Raw genomic sequence first — 21,085 nt, 5'->3', positions numbered from 1 at the left:
GGATCTGATCCCTGGCCTGGAAATTCCATATGCTGCAGGGTAGTCAAAAAAAAAGAATATGATATGAGAGTTAAGGTAAACCAAAGAAAAATAATATATATACAATATATGAAAAGCAAGCAGAAACTGAATGAAAACAAGAATGCATTTTAATCGACCTCATCAGCTTAGGACCTATCAAGAAATAAAAGGAATGTGGATAATCTGAATTGTAATTCAATGATAGAACGCGAGGTACAAAAATGTCAAAATACTAGCAAATATAAATCAACAGTACCTTCAAAGAATCATTCATTATATACAAGTAAGTTCATTCTAGAAATACATCTGGTTCAATATTAGGGAATCTCTAATAAAATTGACCATATTAATAGATCAAATGAGAACTATATATAACATCTCAGTAGTTGCCAAAAAAGACATTTGACAAATATCCCACATCCATTTCTGCTTAAAACAAACAAAACCGTAACAAAATAGCAAAATTATGAATAGAAGATGTGACTGAAAAATGCCCAACTATTAAAGACAATCAGAGAATTCAGGATAATAGAAGTTTCTAAGGCTAACATACACAATTCAGCAGCCTTCCTTTACCTTAAAAAATAAAATTTATCAGAAAGAAACTGCAGTTACAATAGCAATAAAAAAGACAGAATATTCAGAAAAATATTTAAAAGATTATAAGGGCTTTGATGAATATTAAAATTATACAGAGAACATTTTATACCGGAGCTGTTGAATAGAAAGACACAATACAATAAAAATGTCAGCGCTCAATTAAAATATCAATTCAATGTGATTCTTTTTTTTTTTTCGCTTTTTAGGGCCGCACCTGCGGCATATGGAAGTTCCCAGGATAGGGGTTGAATCAGAGCTGCAGCTGTCAGCCTGCACCACAGCTGGTGACCACAGCAACGCAGGATCTGAACCGCATCTGTGACCTACACCACAGCTCATGGCAATGCCGGATCCTTAACCCACTGAGAGAGGCCAGGGATCAGATTTGCTTCCTCATGGACACTAGCTGGGTTCGTGGGTTCTTTACCACTGAGCCACGAGACGGGAAATCCCAATGTGATTCTAATTAAGATACTCATAGGATTTTTTTTTTGCCACATGGGGAGCTTGTCAAAAAATGATATGTAACTCAAACGGGGAATTAAATAAGGAGCCCAGAAAACCCTGAAAAAGAAAAATAACACGATGGGACTACATACCTCAGATTATAAAACCTATCACGAAATTGTAATTTGTAAAGTAATTTGGTGCCCAGAGATGTAGTAACAACCCAGTGGACCAAGGTAGAGAACAGAAACAGATCCCAGTACACATGAGAATTTAATTTCTGTTTAAATCAACTATAATTTTAATACAAAAAATAAACAAAGCACATTTGCCATAAAAATAAAATAAAAAACTTTAAACAAATTTCTGTTTAAGGTGACATTTAAATTAAAAGAGAAGGGAGTTCCCCTTGTGGCTCAGTGGTAATGAACCCCACTAGTATACATGAGGACCCAGGTTCGATCCCTGATCCCACTCAGTGGGCTAAGGATCTGATGTTGCCCTGAGCTGCAGTGTAGGTCACAGGTGCGGCTTGGATCTGGTGTTGCTGTGGCATAGGCTGCAGCCTGATTCGACCCCTAATCTGGGAACTTCCATCTGCCTCCAGTGTGGCCCTAAAAAGACAAAAAAAATAAAAATAAAAACAATTTTAAAAAATAAATTAAAAGAGAAAGGTGGTAGGAAAATTAACATCATTTGAGGGAAAAGTAAAGTGTAAAACCTATATCATTCCTTAAGTCAAAATAAATCCCAAATGGACAAAGGATTTTATATGTTAAAAATAAGACCATAAAACTCTTGAGAAAAGAATAGGTGAATTTATTGTAATATTATGATAGGGAATGCAGCACACAAAAACCAGGATCCCTAAGGTAAATATCTAAGAACTTTGGCTACATAAAACTGTTAAACTTTCGCATGATAAAACATACTATCAATCAAGTTACAAAGCAAACCAGGATTAAGTTCCACATGTGTGACTGCCAAAAAGGCTCATCTCCTTCATCCTCAAAGGCCTAAAAAAACACAAAACAAGAAAAGTATATAAACCAGTGGTTTAGAAAGAAATGCAAATGGATTATAAGAGCCTCAACTTCACTCATAATTAGAGCAATGCAATTACAACAGTAAGATCTCTTGGTTTCTCCTAACAGATTGGCAGAGATCAATAAATTTGACAACCACTCAGTGCCAGGGAGGGTGTTGAGCAACAGGCATGCTTGAATACTATTGGCTGAGAGTAAAACTGGTATAACTTTGGGAAAGGCGATTTGGCAATATCTGTCAAAATCCTTTGACCCAGAACTCAACTGCTCAGATTTTCAATCCACAGATCTACACTAAAAAGTCTTCCAGTTTAGGAGTTCCTGCTGTGGTTAAAGACGCAGCATTGCCGCAGCTGTAGCACAGGTCGCAGTTGTGGCTTGGATTTGATCCCTGGCCAGAGTTTCTGATTCAGGGGGTCTGGAGAGGACCCAAAAATCTGCAAATCTTACAAGCTGTCAGGTGATGCTGATACTGCCACAGCTTTAGCTTGTTTCAGGGACTAGGTTGGGTGGAGGGATGGGGCCTTAGAGAGGTGAGTTCCTTCGAGGGAAAGGAAGAAGAGGCAAAGTGGAAAGGAACAGGACTCTCCCCCGGATTTGGGTGAGAAGAAGGTAGTGGGGTGGGGTTGTCCCCAGAGGGATGTTTGAGCCACCAAAGGAAACAGGACCTTAGTCCCTGTTCTCAGCCTCACTGAAGACTCCTCCCTTCCCTCCCCACAACCAAGCAAACATCGCAGCGCACTTACTCTTGGTGAATCCACAGGCATGCTTAGGGGCATGTTAGCCATGATCAGAAAACATGGGCTGCAGATCAGAGAACCAAGCCGTCCTGGACAGAGGAAGGCATCCCCATTCCTCAGACAAACCTCAGAAGTGGCATATGGGAGAGTGTCCCTGCTGACTGAGGGTGATGTTCTCCTGGGGATTTAGCTGCTTTGATTTGGTTTTGAAACCAGAATTGGTGCTGGGAAAACTGGATATTCACATGCAAAAGGATGAAGCTGGATCCTGACCTTAACACTATACACAAAAATTTGCTCAAAATCAATAAAAGACATGAATATAAGCGCTAAAACTATAGAACTCGTAGATGCAAAAAAAAATCAACCTCTTTGCACCTAAGAATCATGGTGGTGGAGTTCCCATTGTGGCGCAGTGGTTAACAAATCCGACTAGAAACCATGAGGTTGAGGGTTCGGTCCCTGGCCTTACTCAGTGGGTGGTTGGGGATCCGGCGTTGCAGCATTGCCGTGAGCTGTGGTGTAGGTTGCAGACGAGGCTCGGATCCTGAGTTGCTGTGGCTCTGGCGTAGGCCGGTGGTTATGGCTCCGATTAGACTCCTTCCCTGGGAATCTCCATATGCCTCGGGAGTGGCCCTAGAAAAAGCAAAACGACAAAAAAAAAAAAAAAAAAAAAAAAAAAAGAAAAAAAAGAAAAAAGAAAAAAGAAAAAGAATCATGGTGGAATAAAATTCTTAGACTCATTGAAATGGAGAGAAACCTGAACACAACCTGTGAGCCCCAGGTATCTCTTACTGGTCAGGAGGTAGAATTACTGGTGGAAGGCTGAGAACAATGGCATTGATTTCACACACAATGATCGTCATCCCTTCCTCTCCTTCTTTTATTAAAGACTAGCGTAGTGTAGTGTAGTGATTCAACCTTAAGTGTAGAACTTCAAATTTTTTTTTCTTTTTAGGGCCACACTTGCTGCATATGGAGGTTCCCAGGCTAGGGGTCGAAAAGGAGCTACGGCTGCCAGTCTACGACACAGCCACAGCTCATGGCAACGCTGGATCCTTAACCCACTGAGCGAGGCCAGGGATCGAACTCGCAACCTCATGGTTCCTAGTCAGATTTGTTTCTGCTACACCATGACGGGAATCTAGAACTTGAATTTTTACATATGTATATGCTTGTCCAAGCATTGTCTAGTAAAAGACAACAGAACATCTCCAGTACCCTAGAAGTCTCTTTTAAAAAAATTTTTTTAATTAATTAATTATGTAGGAGTTCCTGTCGTGGCACAGTGGTTAACGAATCCGACTAGGAACCATGAGGTTGCTGGTTCGGTCCCTGGCCTTGCTCAGTGGGTTAAGGATCTGGCGTTGCCATGAGCTGTGGTTTAGGTTGCACACACGGCTCGAATCCCGAGTTGCTGTGGCTCTGGCATAGGCCGGTGGCTACAGTTCCAATTGGACCCCTAGCCTGGGAATCTCCACATGCCGAGGGAGGGCCCAAGAAATAGCAAAAAGACAAAAAAAAAATTATGTATTTACTTTGGTCAAGCCCATGCATGCAGAAGTTCCCAGGCCAAAAACTGAACCCATGCCACAGCAATGACAATGCCATATCCTTAACCCACTGTGTCATCAGCGAAGTCCCCCAGAAGCCTCTTATTGCCCTTCCTCATCAATATTCCCAAAAGTTAATTTATCTACCACCTGTTTTCAAACTTCATATAAATAAATGAAATCATAGTTATTCCTCTTTTATGCTTGGCTTCTTTTATTCAACATAATGTTTTTGATATTCATTATATGAGGCAATTAGTTTTTTTCTTTTTCATTGTTGTGTAATACCGCATTGTATGATAAATCACAATTGTTTTTTCTTTTTTTAGGGCTGTACCCACAGCATATGGAGGTTCCCAGACTAGGGGTCTAATTGGAGCTACAGCTGCCGGCCTACGACACAGCCACAGCCACAGCCATGTCAGATCCTAGCCACATCTTCACCACAGCTCACGGCAATGCTGGAATCCTTAACCCACTGAGCAAGGCCAGGGATCGAACCCACAACCTCATGGTTCCTAGTTGGATTCGTTTTGCTGCACCATGACAGGAACTCCCAAATCACAATTGTTTTTACTCATATTGCACATTGTGTTGTTTCTAGTTTTAGGCTGTTACAAGTAAAGCTGCCATAACATTGTCTTTCAGGGCACATAAGCACTTTTTTTTCTCTTGGGAATATACTGAGGATAGAATTACAAGATCATATGGGAGTTCCCTTGTGGTGCAGCAGGTTAAGGATCCATCACTGTCACTGCTGTGGCTCAGGTCGTTGCTATGGCGAGGGTTCAATCCTTAGCTGGGGAACTTCTACATGCCACAGGCATGGCCAAAAATAAAAAAATAAAAAAATAGAATTACAAGATCATGGGGTTTGGCCTTAGTAGGTACTGCCAAATTATTTTTCCGAATGGATTGTATCAACTTACCCTTCTAGCAACAATGTTTGATAAATGTCAGTTTTCAATCTTGTCATATTTGGTACTTTTTTAAACTTGTCCTTTTAATTTTAGTCTTTTGGGTGGAAATGCATCATTAATTTTTAATTTTTACAAGTAGTAGTAATTTTTTACTTAAAATTGGGTGGTCCACGGATGGTGAATGTTTGAGAAACCTGTCAGACTCTCCTAAGTATTCAGAAATTCCCTGAGGCTGTGTGGGTGTGTTTCTGCCTATGTATGTGCCCACAGTCACAGATGGATGCTGCTCCAAACCCCACCCTCCTTCCTTGGAACAGACCCTGAATTTCCCCACCAACAGGAAGAGCTTACTTGGGATCCCAGAGGAAGATGTTTCTCATCACCAGCAACATCTGGGGAACATCTGGTGAGCCCATCCCAGACAGGAGATGCTTTTCTAGAGAAAACACATCACTTATTTGATTCTTTTTATTCCTCTATATTTTCCCTAATTCTCTCCTTCTCTTCCTGCCTCCCAACCTCCATCAACCACTGGGCTCCCTATTCTAAGCCCCCACTCCAGTCCCTGCCAACTCCCTGCCTTGGTCTCCGTCCTGTCTGGTTTCCCTCATACACAGCCCACAGGATGCAAAGTGAGGCAGCCTGAGAGACTCTCATTCACACTAGTGCCCAACACTGCCCAGTTCCTTGATGAGCGGGCAGCATCTTCTAGAAACTAACTCAGGGAATGTTGAAGGTGGTGGAGTTCTCTGGTCCAGTGCTCCCATTTTACAAATGGAAGACTTAAGGAGAGAGAGAGAGACAAAGAAACAGACAGACCAGAGAAAACTAGAACTTCATTATAGGTCACAGAGACCCCCTTTGTCCAGGGGACCTGGCGAGAGGATTAGAGGCAGGAATTCGGAGGCAGTGGAACAAATGATTCCTTGGGACCAGAAAGCCCTACAACCCAGCAGCCACAGGAGACATCACAGCTGAGTATTTGAAGGGGGTAGGAGCAAGTGGGTGGCCACCCACCACATAGCCCTAAGGGCTGAGTCACCTCTAGCAAGGGACTTCTGAGCTGTCAGCCACACCCAGGGCTTCAGTGTAGAAGCTGTATACGCTGATGACCCTTCCATCTCCACTTCCGGCCCTGCCCTCTTCTTGAGTCCCAGATCCTTGCACACATTTACTATGCAGACCTAATTTATTCAATACGTTCTCAAGGAGCACAGAGGACAGTCAGTCACAGCCCCTGCCCTCCTAATGCTCAAGGACAACTCACAAAGAAATGCACTAGGAAACCATACAGCGAAGTGGGATGCAAGGCAGGTACAGGCTGGAGATTAGCATCTTTGGAAGTTTAAACCAGGATGAGCAGAACACACCCCCAAAACTGACTGCCAGCAATCAGGACTGGAGTGCAGTTTGTGTGTGTGTGTGTGTGTGTGTTTGTGTGTGTGTGTGTGTGTGTGTATCTTTTTGTCTTTTTAGGGCTGCACCCATGGCACATGGAGGTTCCCAGGCTAGGGGTCGAACCAGAGCTGTAGCCTCCAGCCTATGCCAGAGACACAGCAATGCCAGATCCGAGCCGTGTCTGTGATCTACACCACAGCTCACAACAATGCCAGATCCTTTACCCACGGAGCGAGGCTAGGGATCAAACCTGCAACCTCATGGTTCCTAGTGGGATTCATTTCCACTGCGCCACGATGGGAACTCCTGGAATACAGTTATCAAGGGCGTGGGCTGGAGCACAGAGGTAAGGATGCAAGAAACTTAAGGAGGTATAGAACTGAATATCTCATGTGTAAATTAAAACTAGTGTGGTTGTACCAGTATTACAAGCACAATGTACAAATAAAAAATGTGCACACATTAAAGACATTATCGTTAAGGAGCAGGGAAAGGAGTGGGACAACTCACAAGGAAATGCACAGGCATTTTGAAGAGAGAGGTGAGGTTGCAAAGGTAGGCAAGGGCCTGATTATTCCAGCTTTGTAGGTATGAAGTTGAGACTTCATCCTGAGAGCACTGGGAAGTCACTGGAAGGTTGGCTTCCGCTGTCCAGCCACCTCCCCCAGAAGGCCCCCCCAGGTACATACATTCAGTGCATCCAGGAAGAACAGGAGCAGTAGCTTCCCCCTTACATTCTTCCTAGGAAAAGGAAAGGGCAGGCAGACCCCCTCTTGACCCCCTCTATAGACACACCTGTGGCCGTTAAGGGAGATCTTTCCATCATCTGTACCCCAGATGCCAACCAGGCAGAACAGGTCACCCCCACTGCTCACCTGGAGTTAGGTAGAAAGCAACCCTGAGGGCTGGACTAGTCACAGACAGCACTCATCTAGGACAGTCAGAGAAGAACCCAGAATGCAGCGGGAGCCAGACTGGGAGGGGGAGGGTCAGGAGCCCACGAAGTCTCCCTGGAGGAGGCAGTGCAAGTTGAGACCTTAAGGGCGTTGGGATTTTGCTAAGCAGTGAGAGAACAAGAAGGCATTCGAGGTGAGAGGAAAGGCTGCTGCAAAGGTGTGAGGGTGGAAACGCTCAAGAGACGTGGTGGGTGGTGGTGGGTCGGATCTGACCAGGGGTTGGGAAGATGGGTGGAGGGTGGGCTCCTGGGCCAGAACTCGCCGCGGAGACATGCACACACTTTCCCAGGCGCAGTAACATTGGAGGAATTGGCCCTTAGTCAGGAAAGGCCTTGGCGGGAGCAGAGCAGGCAGTGGGCCATTTAAGTGGCCAGGGTCTGGCTCAGAAGAAACTACCCTTCTCTCTTCCTTTTTTTTTTTTTCTTTCTTTTTTTTTTAAGGGAGGGATGGGGTGGCGGTGGGGTGGGGGTAAACTGGTTCCAGGAATCCCTAGCTTTGGGCTTCTGCAGGGTTTCTCGCCCGTGCGCAGAGGTGAAGGTCAGGCCCAAGGATGACCTTCTCCCCCCCCTCCCCCCCCCCCCGCCCCGTCCCCACCTCCACTCCCCTCCTCTGGTTCATCTCCAGGTTACTTTCCAGGCGGATGGGGGCGGGTAGGGAGGAAGGAATATTTGATTGGATTATAGTAAACTGCCTCGGGCAAGGTGGGGGTAAGATGTATAGGAGGCCTCGGCTCTGCCACCCACGGATGGCCTGAGGTACGCTCTGCATTGCTCTGGGCCTCAGTCTACCTATCTGTGAACTGGGGCCGTGAAGAGAGGTGGGGATCTTTACGATCCTGCTCTGCCGGCCCGGAGCTTCGGGGATTCTCCAAAAGTGTGTGCGGAGGAGAGCCCGCGGGATTGCGGCGGAGGGGCGAAGGAGGGGGCTGGGGGTGGAGAGCGCCAGCGGCGCTGGCGCGAGGTCAGAGTCCGCAGGGAGGCCTGCGGCTGCTGCGCCGGCTCGGGAGGGGGAGGAGGCGGTGCCTCCGGGGCGGGGCGGGGCGGGGCGGGGCGGGGCGGGGCGGGAGGCCCGGCATGCGTCAGCGCCGTGAGCCCCGGAGTTTTCCACTGACGAGGAGGGCGGAGTTGCGGGCGGGGCCGGGCGCAGCCAGTCTCCCGCCGCCGCCGCTGCTGCCGGACGCACAGAGAGAGAGGGGCTGCTGGGCAGATCGCTGCCGGCTGAGCGAGCTAGCGAGCGCGGGGTCGCCGTGTAGGGGGCGTTCCCAGCCGGGACGCAGGTCTCAGCGTTGCCCTTGGCGAGCATCCGGATCTCAGGTCAGTGTCGGGGGCTTCAGACCGGTGGGACAGACTTTAGGAAGGGGGCGTCCCGTGCGGGGGGCGCTGCTCCCCGGCCCCTGCCGTTTTCTCCAGCCACCTTTGCTCGGGCGCCAGGACGAAGACAGCCTGGCCCCGGACCGCGCGCCACGGAGGAAGTCCGGGCCGGGAGCCGGGGAGGCGACAGTCTCAGGTTTTCCGCTCCCCTCCCCTCCCCCGCCCCGCCACTGGGACCCCAAGAAGTCCCTGTGCCCCGAGCCTGGGGTGAGTGGCAGCCGAGCCGGGATAGCGCGCGGGTGGCGGGGTGGCGGCGGGCGCGCGTCCCGGGTGAGTTCCCTTTTGACCCAGTTGCCTGAGAACTTTTCAGAAGTTCCTCGCGTGGCCGGAGCAGGTGACATTTGTCGCCTTCCTCCTCGGGCTCCCCCCGGGGGCGGGTGCCGGGGCTGCGGCGAGTGCCCGGCGCCCGTCAGGGAGGGAGTGGAGAGAAGAGCGAGGAGTGAGGCTCCGTGAGTCACGGACCCCTGGAGGGAGGGAGGGATTATGTCGTATGCTCACCTGTTTGTCAGTCACCGTCACACGCAGAGGCCACCGCTGTGAGTCACGGGCGCAGCTACACTGGCCACCCGCGGGCACACGTAGGCTTCTCCCACTCACGGCTCCCTCCCCAGCACGTACTTCCTCCTGGTCCTCAGTTTACCCTCCCCGGGGGCCCCGTTAAGATGCCCACACCACAGCAGCCGTCGCACACACTTAGTCACTCCTACTCCCTGGCACAGTCACGCACAGCCCACACTCATGACACAAGAGGGTCCCTGCCTGGCTCCACTGCCCACCCGACACCTCCACTCCGATGCCTCACAGTCCTCTGGAGCGCAACTCATCACTTACCCCAAATCCTCAACTTCACTGGCCTCTTTGGTCCCCAGCTCCAGAGGTCACCAAGTTCCTGCCCCCTTTCTCCTAAGCCTTTGGCCTGTCATCTCTCACCTAGCTCTGGTCCAACTGGTCACACCCCCTCCAGTCCTGAGCGGGAGCCATCTTTTTAAAATGCAAATCTGGTATGTCACTCCCTACTTAAAACCTTTCAGTGGCTTCCTGAGCCCTCAGGCTAAAGCCTGCTGTAACTGCCCAGGCTCCTGAAGCCCCCTCGCAGGCTGCCCCTTTCCCCTCACCTCCCTAGCTCTCCCTCCTCTAGCCCCCACTCTGGTATTTTTCCTACTTCCTCTCCTTTCCTTGGAGATACCTGACTTCACCTAACCAGGGATATCTTGCCTTAGTGGAGTGGAACAAAATAAATACCTAATTTTAACTTCAAAAAAAAATATCCCTCCCACTCTCCATTCCAGCACTCAACACAGTTTGTAACTCTAATTATACTCCGCCCCACTAAACTCACAGCTCTAAGGGGGCAGCACTAGTGTATGTCTTACTCTGTGTATGCCCAGGTGCCTGACACAGTGCTTGGCATGTCCTAGGCGCTCAATAAATATTTGTTGATTGAATGAATAAATGAATGAGAGTGAAGGGGCCCCGCTTAGGTGGAGGAAGCGTTCACTGTCAGGTGCAATTTCCCTTCTGCAGGAGCAATTGCCTCATGTAGCCAGCAAACTTTTGGCACCTCCCCAGTGCCAGGCCCTGGAGGCCAAGGCTGAGGAACTGTCCCCTCCCCCCGTCACTTTCTGAGGGTTGGGTGGGGGAGGGGTGTGCCAAGGCTTCCTATCTGCTTTCTTTAGGCTGTCCTGGGTGTTTTCTAGCCAATTCCCTTGGGGGCATGAGCTGCTCAGAGGTGCCCTCCCTTTCTCCCAGGAAGTAGTTCCTGAGGGTCCAAGGTCATGTGACCCCAGGTGTTGAGGGGAGCTGGCTTGACCAAGGCCTGGGGCTCTGAGGTTAAAGGACACATTCTTCAGATTCCTGAAAGAGGTTGGAGGCAGATGAAGGTGCCCCCTTCCCAATAATAGCTCTGACTGGGAGCTGGAGCATTGGGACTGCAGAGGTCGAAGAGGAGTTAGTGTGATTTTTCAGAGGCCTGGGCATTTCCCCCGCCCCCCAAACAGTCTTTGTTTGCTTGGTATCCAGGGTGAGTTGGCCTTCCCTGGGTTGACAATAGTGTGGCCTGAGTGTGCAGTTAGTTGTGGCAAGTTGGGTGAAGAAGCGCCCCCCCCTCCGCTGGCTTGGGCTCTGGGCTCCTGTGAGTGGTGATGCAGGGCGGCCTGATTCTCAGGGCCCAGGCAGATCCCGGAAGAAGCTTGGTTCTCTTTGATTCAGGGCCTGTCTCCGGGGCTCCAGGGGGTGTGGTATTTCTGTCTGAGCCAGCTCCTGGGAATTGCTTTTCCTTCCTACAGGACCCTTGGAGGGGGCTGTGCTCACCCTGGGAACAGTGCCATGGTCAGGATCTTGATTCCTGGGTAGCTGCTGGGGGCCCCTCCCCCACCCTCTGACTCACTGTCTGACACTTTTCTTGGACTCTTTCTCTATCTTTCATTCCTTTTCGACTTGGCCTCTCCTTGTCTCTTGACTGAGTCTTTTTGTCTCATCTGCCTCTGCCTCTCTCTCTCAGCCTCTGGGTTTCCAGGTGGGATGGCAGATCACAAGAGCCAGGGGCTCTTCCTCCTCCCACAATATCAGGGAGGAGATAATTTCTCATTTTCAGGTCTGCAGATTTTGCTAGGGGCTCATCACCAGAACCAGCATCATGGCTGTAGGTTCCCTGTGTCCGTTTCCCTGTCTGAAGCCTTGAAGTTTATAACCCCCTCACCTGAAGCTCCCATTCTGTAGACATCCCTGAGGTAGAGACAGGCTGTGTGGCTTGAACCTGCTTCCTTCACTCTGTTTACTCTTGGAGAATCTCCTGACATGCCTGTGTTGGCACCTGCCTGCAGCCTGAGCTTCCTTTTCCTGCCTTCAGAGCTGCCTTCTTCTGGGTACTATTCTTGCTGAAACCCTCTGGTCCAGGCTGGGGGATGGGCAAGGGCAGCCTCCTCCCCCCCACCAACTTAGCTGTGGCAGGAGTGAGAGAAGGGCACACTGACCAATGGCCTCAGAGACCTCATGTGCCTAAATCTTCTTTCTGTTTATACCTGGTCTGCAGCCAGGTACCTACCTCAGTATATCAGACTCTATTCCAGGCACAGGCACAGTGCTGGCCATGCAAAAAGCCCTCAGCCTAGCTTGAGGGAGATGAGTAGTGAGGTGAGGCCATTGCAGGAAGGACCATATGGGCTGTGATGGGGGAATCCCAGGGCCCCTGGGAACCCAGAGAGGCCTGTAGTGGGAAGAGTGAGGGCTTCAGGAGGCTCTCGTGGAGATGACTTCTAAAGGGAAGTGAGGCTGGGTTCCAGCTTGTGCAAAGGCAGGAGGTGAGCAGATATTGGCCATTGTGGCAACTGCGAGTTCAGCTGGAGTATAAAGTAAGGGGGCTAAGGAGAGTCTTGCATGATGAGTCTTGGGGGGGGGGCGGCAGCCTGGTCTGCTTTAGCCTTTCTTGGGGCAGGCTCCACTAAAGGGAGCTGTGGATCGATTCTCCATAGGTGGGTGATTCTCCGTGTGTAGGTAGATAGGCCTTTAATCAAATCACTTTGGCTGCAGGGTAAAGAATGGCCATGGGGAGAGGGCAGGAGCAGGGGCAGGGGACATGAGTAGTAGCAGTGGGACAGAGATACAGGGGTAGTAAACTTTCAAAACTGAAGGTGACATAGGTAAAGTGCACAAAGTACTTGAATCTTATGTGTACAGTGAGATGAATTTTTACAGCTCTAGCACCCATAGAACCCCCACCCAGATCAATATAGAACATTTCCAGAGCGAGAGCCCTCTCCCCACTGCCGAAAATTCCCTCATAACTGTCCTCAGTGCGTGCCCTCCCCACCGTCAGAGTAACCATGATTCTGCCTTGTATCATCACTGGTTGGGTTTGCCTTTTCTTGAACTTCATTCACATTTAATCTTGTGTCTGGCTTCTGTCACTCAGTGTGCTATCAGTGAGATCCATCTGTGTTGTGTGTATCCAGGAGCTCGTTCTTTTTTTCTCAGTGTAGGATGACACATTCATCAAGCGTTTACCACCATTCTAAGAACTTTACATGTATCGATTCCTGTAAACCTGCCAACCCTATGAGATTGTAAGACAAAGAACTGAAGACACGGAGAAATTAAGGAACTTGCCTAAGGTCACTCAGCCAATTGCTAGCCAAGCCAGGGTTCAAATGTAGGCAGTCTGGTTCTGGGGCCACAGTTCTTAATGCCACACTGGGTGGCCTCCGTGATACCCACTGAGTCTGTGTCTGGCCTTGTGTAGATCAATGAGCTAATGTGTACTTCCAGGACGGGGGAGGGGTGGAGGTTGCTGGATGTGGACGGAGGGAGACAGGAAGGAGTTGAGGATGACTGCAGGTTTCTGGCTTGAGTAACTGGGTGGGTGGCAGTGCTGTTACTAAGATAGGGAACACAGGAAGAGGAACAGATGGTACAGGGGTGGGGAGCAGAGACAAGGGGTTCGATTTGGGGCCTGCAGGATTTTATGTTTCTAAGGGATGGCCAGGCAGAGAGACCAAGTGGGCCCTTAATTTGGGTGGGGGATGTCTCAGGCTTAGGCATACAGTTAGGGAGGCATTTGGCACCCTTGTAGACAGCCTCTGAGGTGTGAGAAAGGATGGGGTCTCCCAGCAGGATTGTGGGGACAAGATGCATGGGTGTGGTCTGTCCCTGTGTGTTTCTGTGTCTGAGTGCCTCTGTGCTCTGTCCCCGTGTGTGTGTGTGTGTGTGTGTGTGTGTGTGTGTGTGTGTGTGTGTGTGTGTGTGCCTGCCTCTGGGCCATGAGTTCCCCCATCTCCTGGGAGAACGGGCAGCTGAGAGCTGGGTTGTTTTTGTTTGTGGTTTGACCCCGGGAGGTGGGGGGTGGGTGCCAAGCCTGAGAAACTATTTGCTGAGAAGCCCCCGGAAACACCTGTGCGTCCTCTTCCCCTGGGCCCCGCTTTGTTGGAGGGTTGGCAAGTTGGGGAGTTTCTCTTGCTGCTCTTGTGCCTGTGGGGAGAGGCTGTCCCTGGGATGGATTTCATCTACTAAGTTGGTTGACAGCACCCCGCCTGGGCTAGGGTCCAGGCACTTGGTGGGAGGCTAGGCAAACGGGAAAGAGGTATTTCAAAAGGACACCTGAGTAGGGGAGATTGCCAGCCTTCTGGTTGGTTTTTCCTGTTCTCTCTCATTTCCTGCGATGGTAGTGGGGGAGGGGCTCCCCAGCACTGGGGCCTCCGCATCGTTTCCCCTTCCTCCTGGTGACCTCCTGGGGCCCAGCCCCGAGTGCTCAGGACACGCAGAGAGACAAGGTAGCTGGGCTCAGCCCTAGGGACCGAGTCCTTTGGGGATTCCCAAGCAGTGGAAGGGGATGTTCTTTGCAACAGCATTTAGGGGAAGGAACCCTGAGTCCTCTTCACTCCAGGCCAGCCAGGCTGTGGGAATCTCTGGTTGCATTCCCATAGAGAGAAGGCTGAGACCCTTAAAGGGGAGACACTGCCAGCACTGTGCCCTGGGTGCTTTCGATCACCCAGCTACAGGAAGGAGAGAGTGTGACATTGTCTTGGCTGGTCATTTTCACTAGAAGAGAGCCTTTTTTTTTTTTTTTTTTCTCCCCCAGAGCAGGGTGAAAAATAATTTCCATAGAAAGTTAATTCAAACAAACAGGGTTAGATATTGGGAGTAGATGGCAAGATTAAGGTGAATTTTGAAGATCAAACAGGAGCTATTCAAGAGACATGAAGCCCAGGTGACTCTGACCCCACAGTTAGGCCTGGAGGCAGGGGACTTCTCCTGTGTGGGGGGGTTTCTGAGGGAAAGTCTGAGCATCTCCATCACAGGAGAGAAAGGGCTCAGAAAAGTTCTACCTCTAGGAATTGGAGCCAGTGTCAAAGCCAGCCTGTTCCCTGGAGTGCGCTGGGTCAGCCTGGCCCCGAGTGAGGGCCCACTGCCAGTGTGTGCAGGGTGGCGTGTCTGAGGGTGTGCTGGGGGCAGGAGGAGGAGGAGGAAGCAGAGCCACTGTACGAGGGCTGTGCAGACGGCTTCACACACACACACACACACAAAGGCACACAGATGCAGCCGTGTGAATCACCCAGCCAGTGAGTCAGCCCCCAGGATTCCTGTCAGGGAAAGAGCAGGACAGGCTGAGGTCTGGTGGTCCATCTGGCAGTCTGGCGTATGTGTGCGTGTAGGTGGGCTGGAGGAGCTAGTAGGGCAGGTGCCTGGTGCTGTCCTGGGAAGGCTTTGGGCGGATGTGGCGGGAGTCTGCAAACGCCAGGATGAAGATCTGGACCTGGGTGCTCCCTTTGTGCAAAGAAGCCCCCTGGAGACGTGGCCGAGGCACGGAGGTCTCCCTGGGAAGGCCTGGGCCACCTCCGAGGGTGGATAGGAGAGGCGGGCACCCATCTCCTGCCCTCAGGCCTGCCGCCTTGAGCTTTCCCCTTCCCATTCCAGGCTGTCTGTGTGGACCCCAGAGCGGCCCTCACCACCATGACGGGGCTGCTGAAGAGGAAGTTTGACCAGCTGGATGAGGACTCATCTTCGCTCTGCTCGTCCTCCTCTTTGTCTTCCTCGGGCCGCTGCTCTCCTGCCTGCTCCCCGAGCTCTTCAGTCTCGCCGGCCTGGGACTCGGACGAGGAGAGCCCCTGGGATCAGATGCCCTTGCCTGACCGTGACTTCTGTTGCCCCCGAAGTTTCACCCGTGAGTCCCTCTGCCTGGGCACCCCCATCACCCTCCCCCCGCTTTTCTTCCTGAAAAGGAAACGGGGGGCCTTGAGGGAAGTCATCCTGACCCCTGGAGGTCGTGTCCCCATGGCTTTGGCTCCACACCTCATCCACTTCCCATCCTACAGGGGTCATCAGCAAATGCCCCCTGTCCAGAGGCCCTTGGGCCCAGCCAGATTCACCTCTGACCTTGGGACTCTGCAGCCTGGAAGTTGTGATGTTCAGGGCAGGGTTCTGCAGTGGCCCTGGGGCCTTCCCACCCAGCTCCGTCCCTCAGTTCCAGTTTCGTTTCTCCAGCTGGCTCCCTGTCCTCTACCAGCTGAACTGCTTGAGTCCCACACCCCTGGCTTCTGTGCTGTGGGGCTTGTCAGGCCGGTCCCTCGCCCGGCAAAATGCTGCTCGGCTTTGCCTGAACACAGTGAAAGGGTTTTTCCCAGTTATTTTTCAAGCTTGTGTAACTCCAATTCCAAACTGACAAAGATGGCCCTAGAACAGTATTTCTCAACCTTGTTTCTCACTGTTGCACCCCCAACCCCAAGAAGCCCATTTAGACATTTCCCCCCTAATCATCCCCACCACGATATCTTAATACCACAGATGTGTCTACATATATACTATATGCATATCTGTGCACTGTACACAGAAAAGTATACTTTTTAGGAGATAGAATCTAACAGTACATTAACTAACTAAACTACTCTGGGTTTACTCTAGAAATATAAGGATGATAAGGATGGTTTAAAACTATAAAATCTAATCATATCGTTTACCAAATGACTATGTCAGAGGAGGAAAAATATGAGCGCTGCTTTAGATACTGAAAGAATATTTGACAATATGTAATATTCTCTCTAGATTAGACCCTTGATATAAGAATGAGTGGATTCTAAATGACAAATATATATAGGTCTCAACCCGAAAACTGGCATTACAATTTATGAGGAAATATTGGCAGCCATCCCACTAAGTCAGGAACAGCACGAGGATACTGTCTGTTACCACTGTTTGTTAACGTTGTTCAGGAAGTGCCTGCCAGTCCAATTACAAAAAGAGTGAGAATTATATGTATTGAATTGGCACCAACAGAATTGCCACCCTTTATAGGTGGTTGACTACCTGGTGAATTCAAGAATCTGTATATAGAAAACTTTTCAGAAGGGAATTCCCTCAGGTAGCTGGGTACAAAGTTAAGATAGTGTTTAAATAGATGAAACTGCCAGAAGTTGACTATTTTATGATCATTTCTTATGGTTCGACCTAATAAAAATCAACCCTAGACCACTGTATATACTGAATATGCCAATACATACCTTACTAATCAACATATTTATAAGGGGTAGACCTTTCTAAGCTTGTTGGCAAAGTGCAGAAGCTAAAGATCAGTCTGCCTTTGGTTACATAAACCTTAGAAATTATTTTGTAAAAGGCCATATAAATACAAAAATAAAAGACTAAAATAGTTTCACATATAGGTTAGACAGATGATTAATGTCTAAGCTATATAAAAAACTCCTATAAATCCATTTTTAAAAGCTATAGAAAACTGTACAAGGGACCTGTAAATGGCCACTATAGATGGGAAAGAAATTTAATCTCATACATGCTCTCATTTGAACTGGTAAATTACCAGCGTCAATAAGAGTGATGTTGGATTTTACCAGTTCCAGTCTCAGCCAGGTTGGCTTCTAAACTCAGATGCATTTCTTTCTGGAGGGTGGGTAGGGTATGAGGAGGCCCCACCTCCTGGGGGTGGGGCCCTGCCTCTGGAAGAGCTCATGTCCGCCTCTCCCCTGCCTGCCTTCCAGCCCTGTCCATCCTGAAGCGGGCCCCCCGGAAGCGCCCAGGTCGTGTGGCCTTTGATGGCATCACCGTCTTCTACTTCCCTCGGTGCCAGGGCTTCACCAGTGTGCCCAGCCGTGGTGGCTGCACTCTGGGTATGGCCCCCCGCCATAGTGCCTGCCGCCGCTTCTCCCTGGCCGAGTTTACGCAGGAGCAAGCCCGGGCACGGCATGAGAAGCTGCGCCTACGCTTGAAGGAAGAGAAGCTGGAGGCACTGCAACGGAAGGTGGGGAGACCCTCTCCTTCCCTGGCCCTCACCCTGGGGCCACTCAAGTTCTAGCCTTGGGCAGGAGGGCGGGCCTCAGGGTGAATGTCGATGGGCTTGTTGTGTATTTGGGGAAAGAAGCCCATGGGGCTGTGATAGGCTTGATCAGGGTCTGCTGCTGAATCATCTGCAGGCAGTTGAATGTGGAAGGGTTCCTGTTTGCTGCAGGCTGAGTGCTGTGGTGCTTGAATCTGTCTGACCTCCCTGGGGAGGGGGAGTGGATGGGACTTGGGGAGGGGGTTTGTTCATGAAGTAGGGAATGACATGAACAGGGGCTCTCTTTGCCACTGCCCTGAAGGCGTGTTGTTGGCTCTCCTGTTCCCTATGGCATCCACAGTGCCCAGCCCAGAGTAAGCATGAGGGGGCATTTATTGAGTGACCGATGCTACAGGAGCCAAGACCACATCCGTGTCTGCCTCTCACATCCCTCATCTCTCCCCTGGACACAGCTTTCGGAGGCTGGGGTACCCAAGACGGAGGCTGGCCTGTCGCTTACAGTGGACTCCATAGATGATGCTTCTGTGGAGGAGGACTTGGCAGTGGCCCTGGCAGGCGGCCGGTTGGAGGAAATGACCTTCCTCCAGCCCTATCCAGCCCGGCAGCGGCGGGCTCTGCTGCGGGCCGCGGGCGTGCGGAGGATCGATCGTGAGGAGAAGCGAGAGCTGCAGGCCCTCCGCCAGTCCCGGGAGGACTGTGGCTGTCGCTGTGACAGGGTCTGTGAACCTGAGACCTGCAGCTGTATCCTCGCAGGCATCAAGTGCCAGGTATGGAGCTGGGCCAGGCTGGGAGGGCAAGCCTGAGTTTGGGGCTTCTCCGGGCTTCGCCAGATCCTTACCTCGCACCTCCGCTTTCTTTGCAGATGGACCACACAGCATTCCCCTGTGGCTGCTGCAGGGAGGGCTGTGAGAACCCCAAGGGCCGTGTGGAATTTAATCAGGCGCGAGTTCAGACCCATTTCATTCACACACTCACTCGCCTACAGCTGGAGCAGGGGGCGGAGAGCCTTAGGGAGCTGGAGGCCCCTGCCCAGGGCAGCATACCCAGCCCCAGTGATCAGGTCCTGGCCCCCTCATTCCCACTGGCTAAGCCCCCCATGAGCAGCAAGCTGGGAGACAATAGCTGCAGCAGTGACATGACCGATTCGTCCACAACATCGGGCACCAGCGAGGCCCCTGATGGCCCTGCCCACCTGACCCTGCCTGGCCCCGGCCTCCAGCCCAACATGGAGGATGACAGCCTGGCCCGCATCCTGAGCTTCAGTGACTCCGACCTGGGTGGAGAGGAGGAGGAGGAGGAGGAAGGGGGTGTGGGCAGCCTGGACAACCTCAGCTGCTTCCACCCAGCTGACATCTTTGGTACTGGTGACCCTGCTGGCCTGGCCAGCTGGACCCACAGCTATTCCAGCTCCAGCCTTGCATCAGGCATCCTGGATGAAAACGCCAACCTGGATGCCAGCTGCTTCCTCAACAGTGGCCTTGATGGGTCAGGGGAGAGCAGCCTCCCCGGCCCCCTGGTGCCAGGCAGTATGGACGCCGGCCAGAGCAGCTCAGTGGACCTCAGCTTGTCTTCCTGCGACTCCTTTGAGCTGCTCCAGGCCCTGCCCGACTACAGTCTGGGGCCGCACTACACCTCCCGAAAGGTATCTGACAGCCTGGACAACCTGGAGGCACCCCACTTCGCCTTGCCTGCCTTTTCTCCCCCTGGGGACACCAGCACTTGCTTCCTGGAGTCCATCATGGGCTTTTCCGAGCCAGCTGCAGAAGCCCTGCCTCCCTTTGTGGACAGCCAGTTGTTCGAGGACACTGCCCCGGCGTCGCTGGTGGAGCCTGTGCCTGTCTGAAGGTTAGGATGCCTTTTCCGAGCCCCAAGAGCCCTGTTGCTGCTTCGTTGTCATTTGGGGGCTCCCTGAGGTCTGTCTGTAACGGTCTCCCGTCGGCTGGCTCCCATGCGGGCACTCCTAATTTTTGTGTAACACTCTGGATTGATTTATTTATTTTTGTAACTTTCTATGCTAAAAGGGGGCTGTGGAGGGGCTTTCTCTTCCAGCCACCCAGAAAACCCCACCCCATCCCCTCCTGGCCTCATGCCCACCCCATCTCTTCCACTTCCCGTCTCTTCCACTTCAGTGGCACATGCTAGAAGCAGGAAGGAATGTGGCTCCCCTGGAGCTTTGCAGACTCCTTTTTGGTCTTGTATGATGTTCCTTAGCCCAAAGACAGCCACCCAGGGCTGAAATCAGCCACTTCTTACGGCTTTTCCTGCCACCCTGAGCCCTAGACCCATGGGTGGCTGAATCCTCTGGACTGTGAAGACTATAATTTATTGCTGTAATTTATTTGAGACTAGGTGGCTGGTGGGCAGTGCTGGGGTCAGGGTAGGGCAGAGACCCCTGTGAGTCCCTGGCGTCCCTTCACCAGGGCTTTGGTTAGACAAGCCCTCTGTCTAATGTGGCAGCTGCCCGGCTCCGGATGGCCGAGCAAGCAGGGGCTGGCCCGGGACAGCATCTGGGCAGGAGGAGGGGCGGGGCTGACCAACCGTGACCAAAATCCTCTTCTGCCCCACGCAGCCCCTTTCTTTCCTGTCCTCTGCTCCCTTCTGCTCCCCTCCCCAAAGGCCGCAGCCTTTATTCTGAGCCCATCAACGTAGGAGAGGAAAGCAAGAGGCCCAGAGAGGGCAGGGGCCGCCTCGGGGCCCACAGCCCCGACCACTCTCAGGGCTTTATGGGCACTGCAGTCCAGCCTGGTCCACCTGCCTGCACCTTAAGGCCAGTAGGCCAGGGGTGAGAGGTGGCTCCTTATGGCTTTCATGCCCTTTGTTTGCTGATGTTAAATTTTGCATCATAATTTCTATATTGTCCCTGAGTATTAGAGCTATAATTTATTCATTTTTCTCTGTGTCTGTGCCAAGAAGCCCAGGCTCTGGGCCTGCCCTCTTGCCTGGGAGGCCTTGCCAGCCTGTGAGCTTGTGGGAACACCTTGTACCTGAGCTTACAGGTATGAATAAAGAGGCTCTATTTTTAACAGTGTGGTCTGCGTCTGTGGATATGGGAGCACATTTGTGAGACCAGGAGCACAGGTACACCCTCAGGAGGCAGTGGGGAGGGAGGGGGAGATAGGCCCTGCTGGGCAGTCTGGACACCGAGGCTGTACTACAATGCACTGGGTCTCTTCCTATGCCAGCCAGTCAACTTGGAGACAAGACGCTGGCTAGAAGAGGCTGGCCAGGCCAATGGAGCAATTTTCCCCTTGGATG

The 21,085-nt window shown here is 51.3% G+C and overlaps 1 protein-coding gene and 1 long non-coding RNA gene across 3 annotated transcripts; one reads left to right on the top strand and one right to left on the bottom strand.

The window, feature by feature from the left end:
* LOC106505568 lies at nt 1,769-10,170 on the bottom strand. Of its 2 annotated transcripts, XR_001300118.2 has the most exons (4): nt 9,883-10,170; nt 7,601-7,735; nt 5,679-5,763; nt 1,769-2,084 (listed from the first exon to the last, which is right to left on the bottom strand). It is a non-coding gene; the product is annotated as an uncharacterized LOC106505568 (long non-coding RNA). The 2 variants fall into 2 exon arrangements; XR_002338214.1 differs by lacking the exon at nt 7,601-7,735.
* Nucleotides 8,785-20,853, top strand: CSRNP1 (cysteine and serine rich nuclear protein 1). Its single transcript, XM_003132123.4, has 5 exons — nt 8,785-8,994; nt 15,460-15,706; nt 17,535-17,794; nt 18,283-18,597; nt 18,693-20,853. The coding sequence occupies exons 2-5, from the start codon at nt 15,496-15,498 to the stop codon at nt 19,671-19,673; spliced, it is 1,767 nt and encodes a 588-aa protein (XP_003132171.1). The 5' UTR covers nt 8,785-8,994; nt 15,460-15,495; the 3' UTR covers nt 19,674-20,853.

This window comes from Sus scrofa, chromosome 13 (genome assembly GCF_000003025.6).
Source record: "Sus scrofa isolate TJ Tabasco breed Duroc chromosome 13, Sscrofa11.1, whole genome shotgun sequence".
NCBI classification, from domain to species: domain Eukaryota; kingdom Metazoa; phylum Chordata; class Mammalia; order Artiodactyla; family Suidae; genus Sus; species Sus scrofa.
Note: the sequence above shows the minus strand (reverse complement) of the source record. Positions and strands in the feature narration are given on the sequence as shown.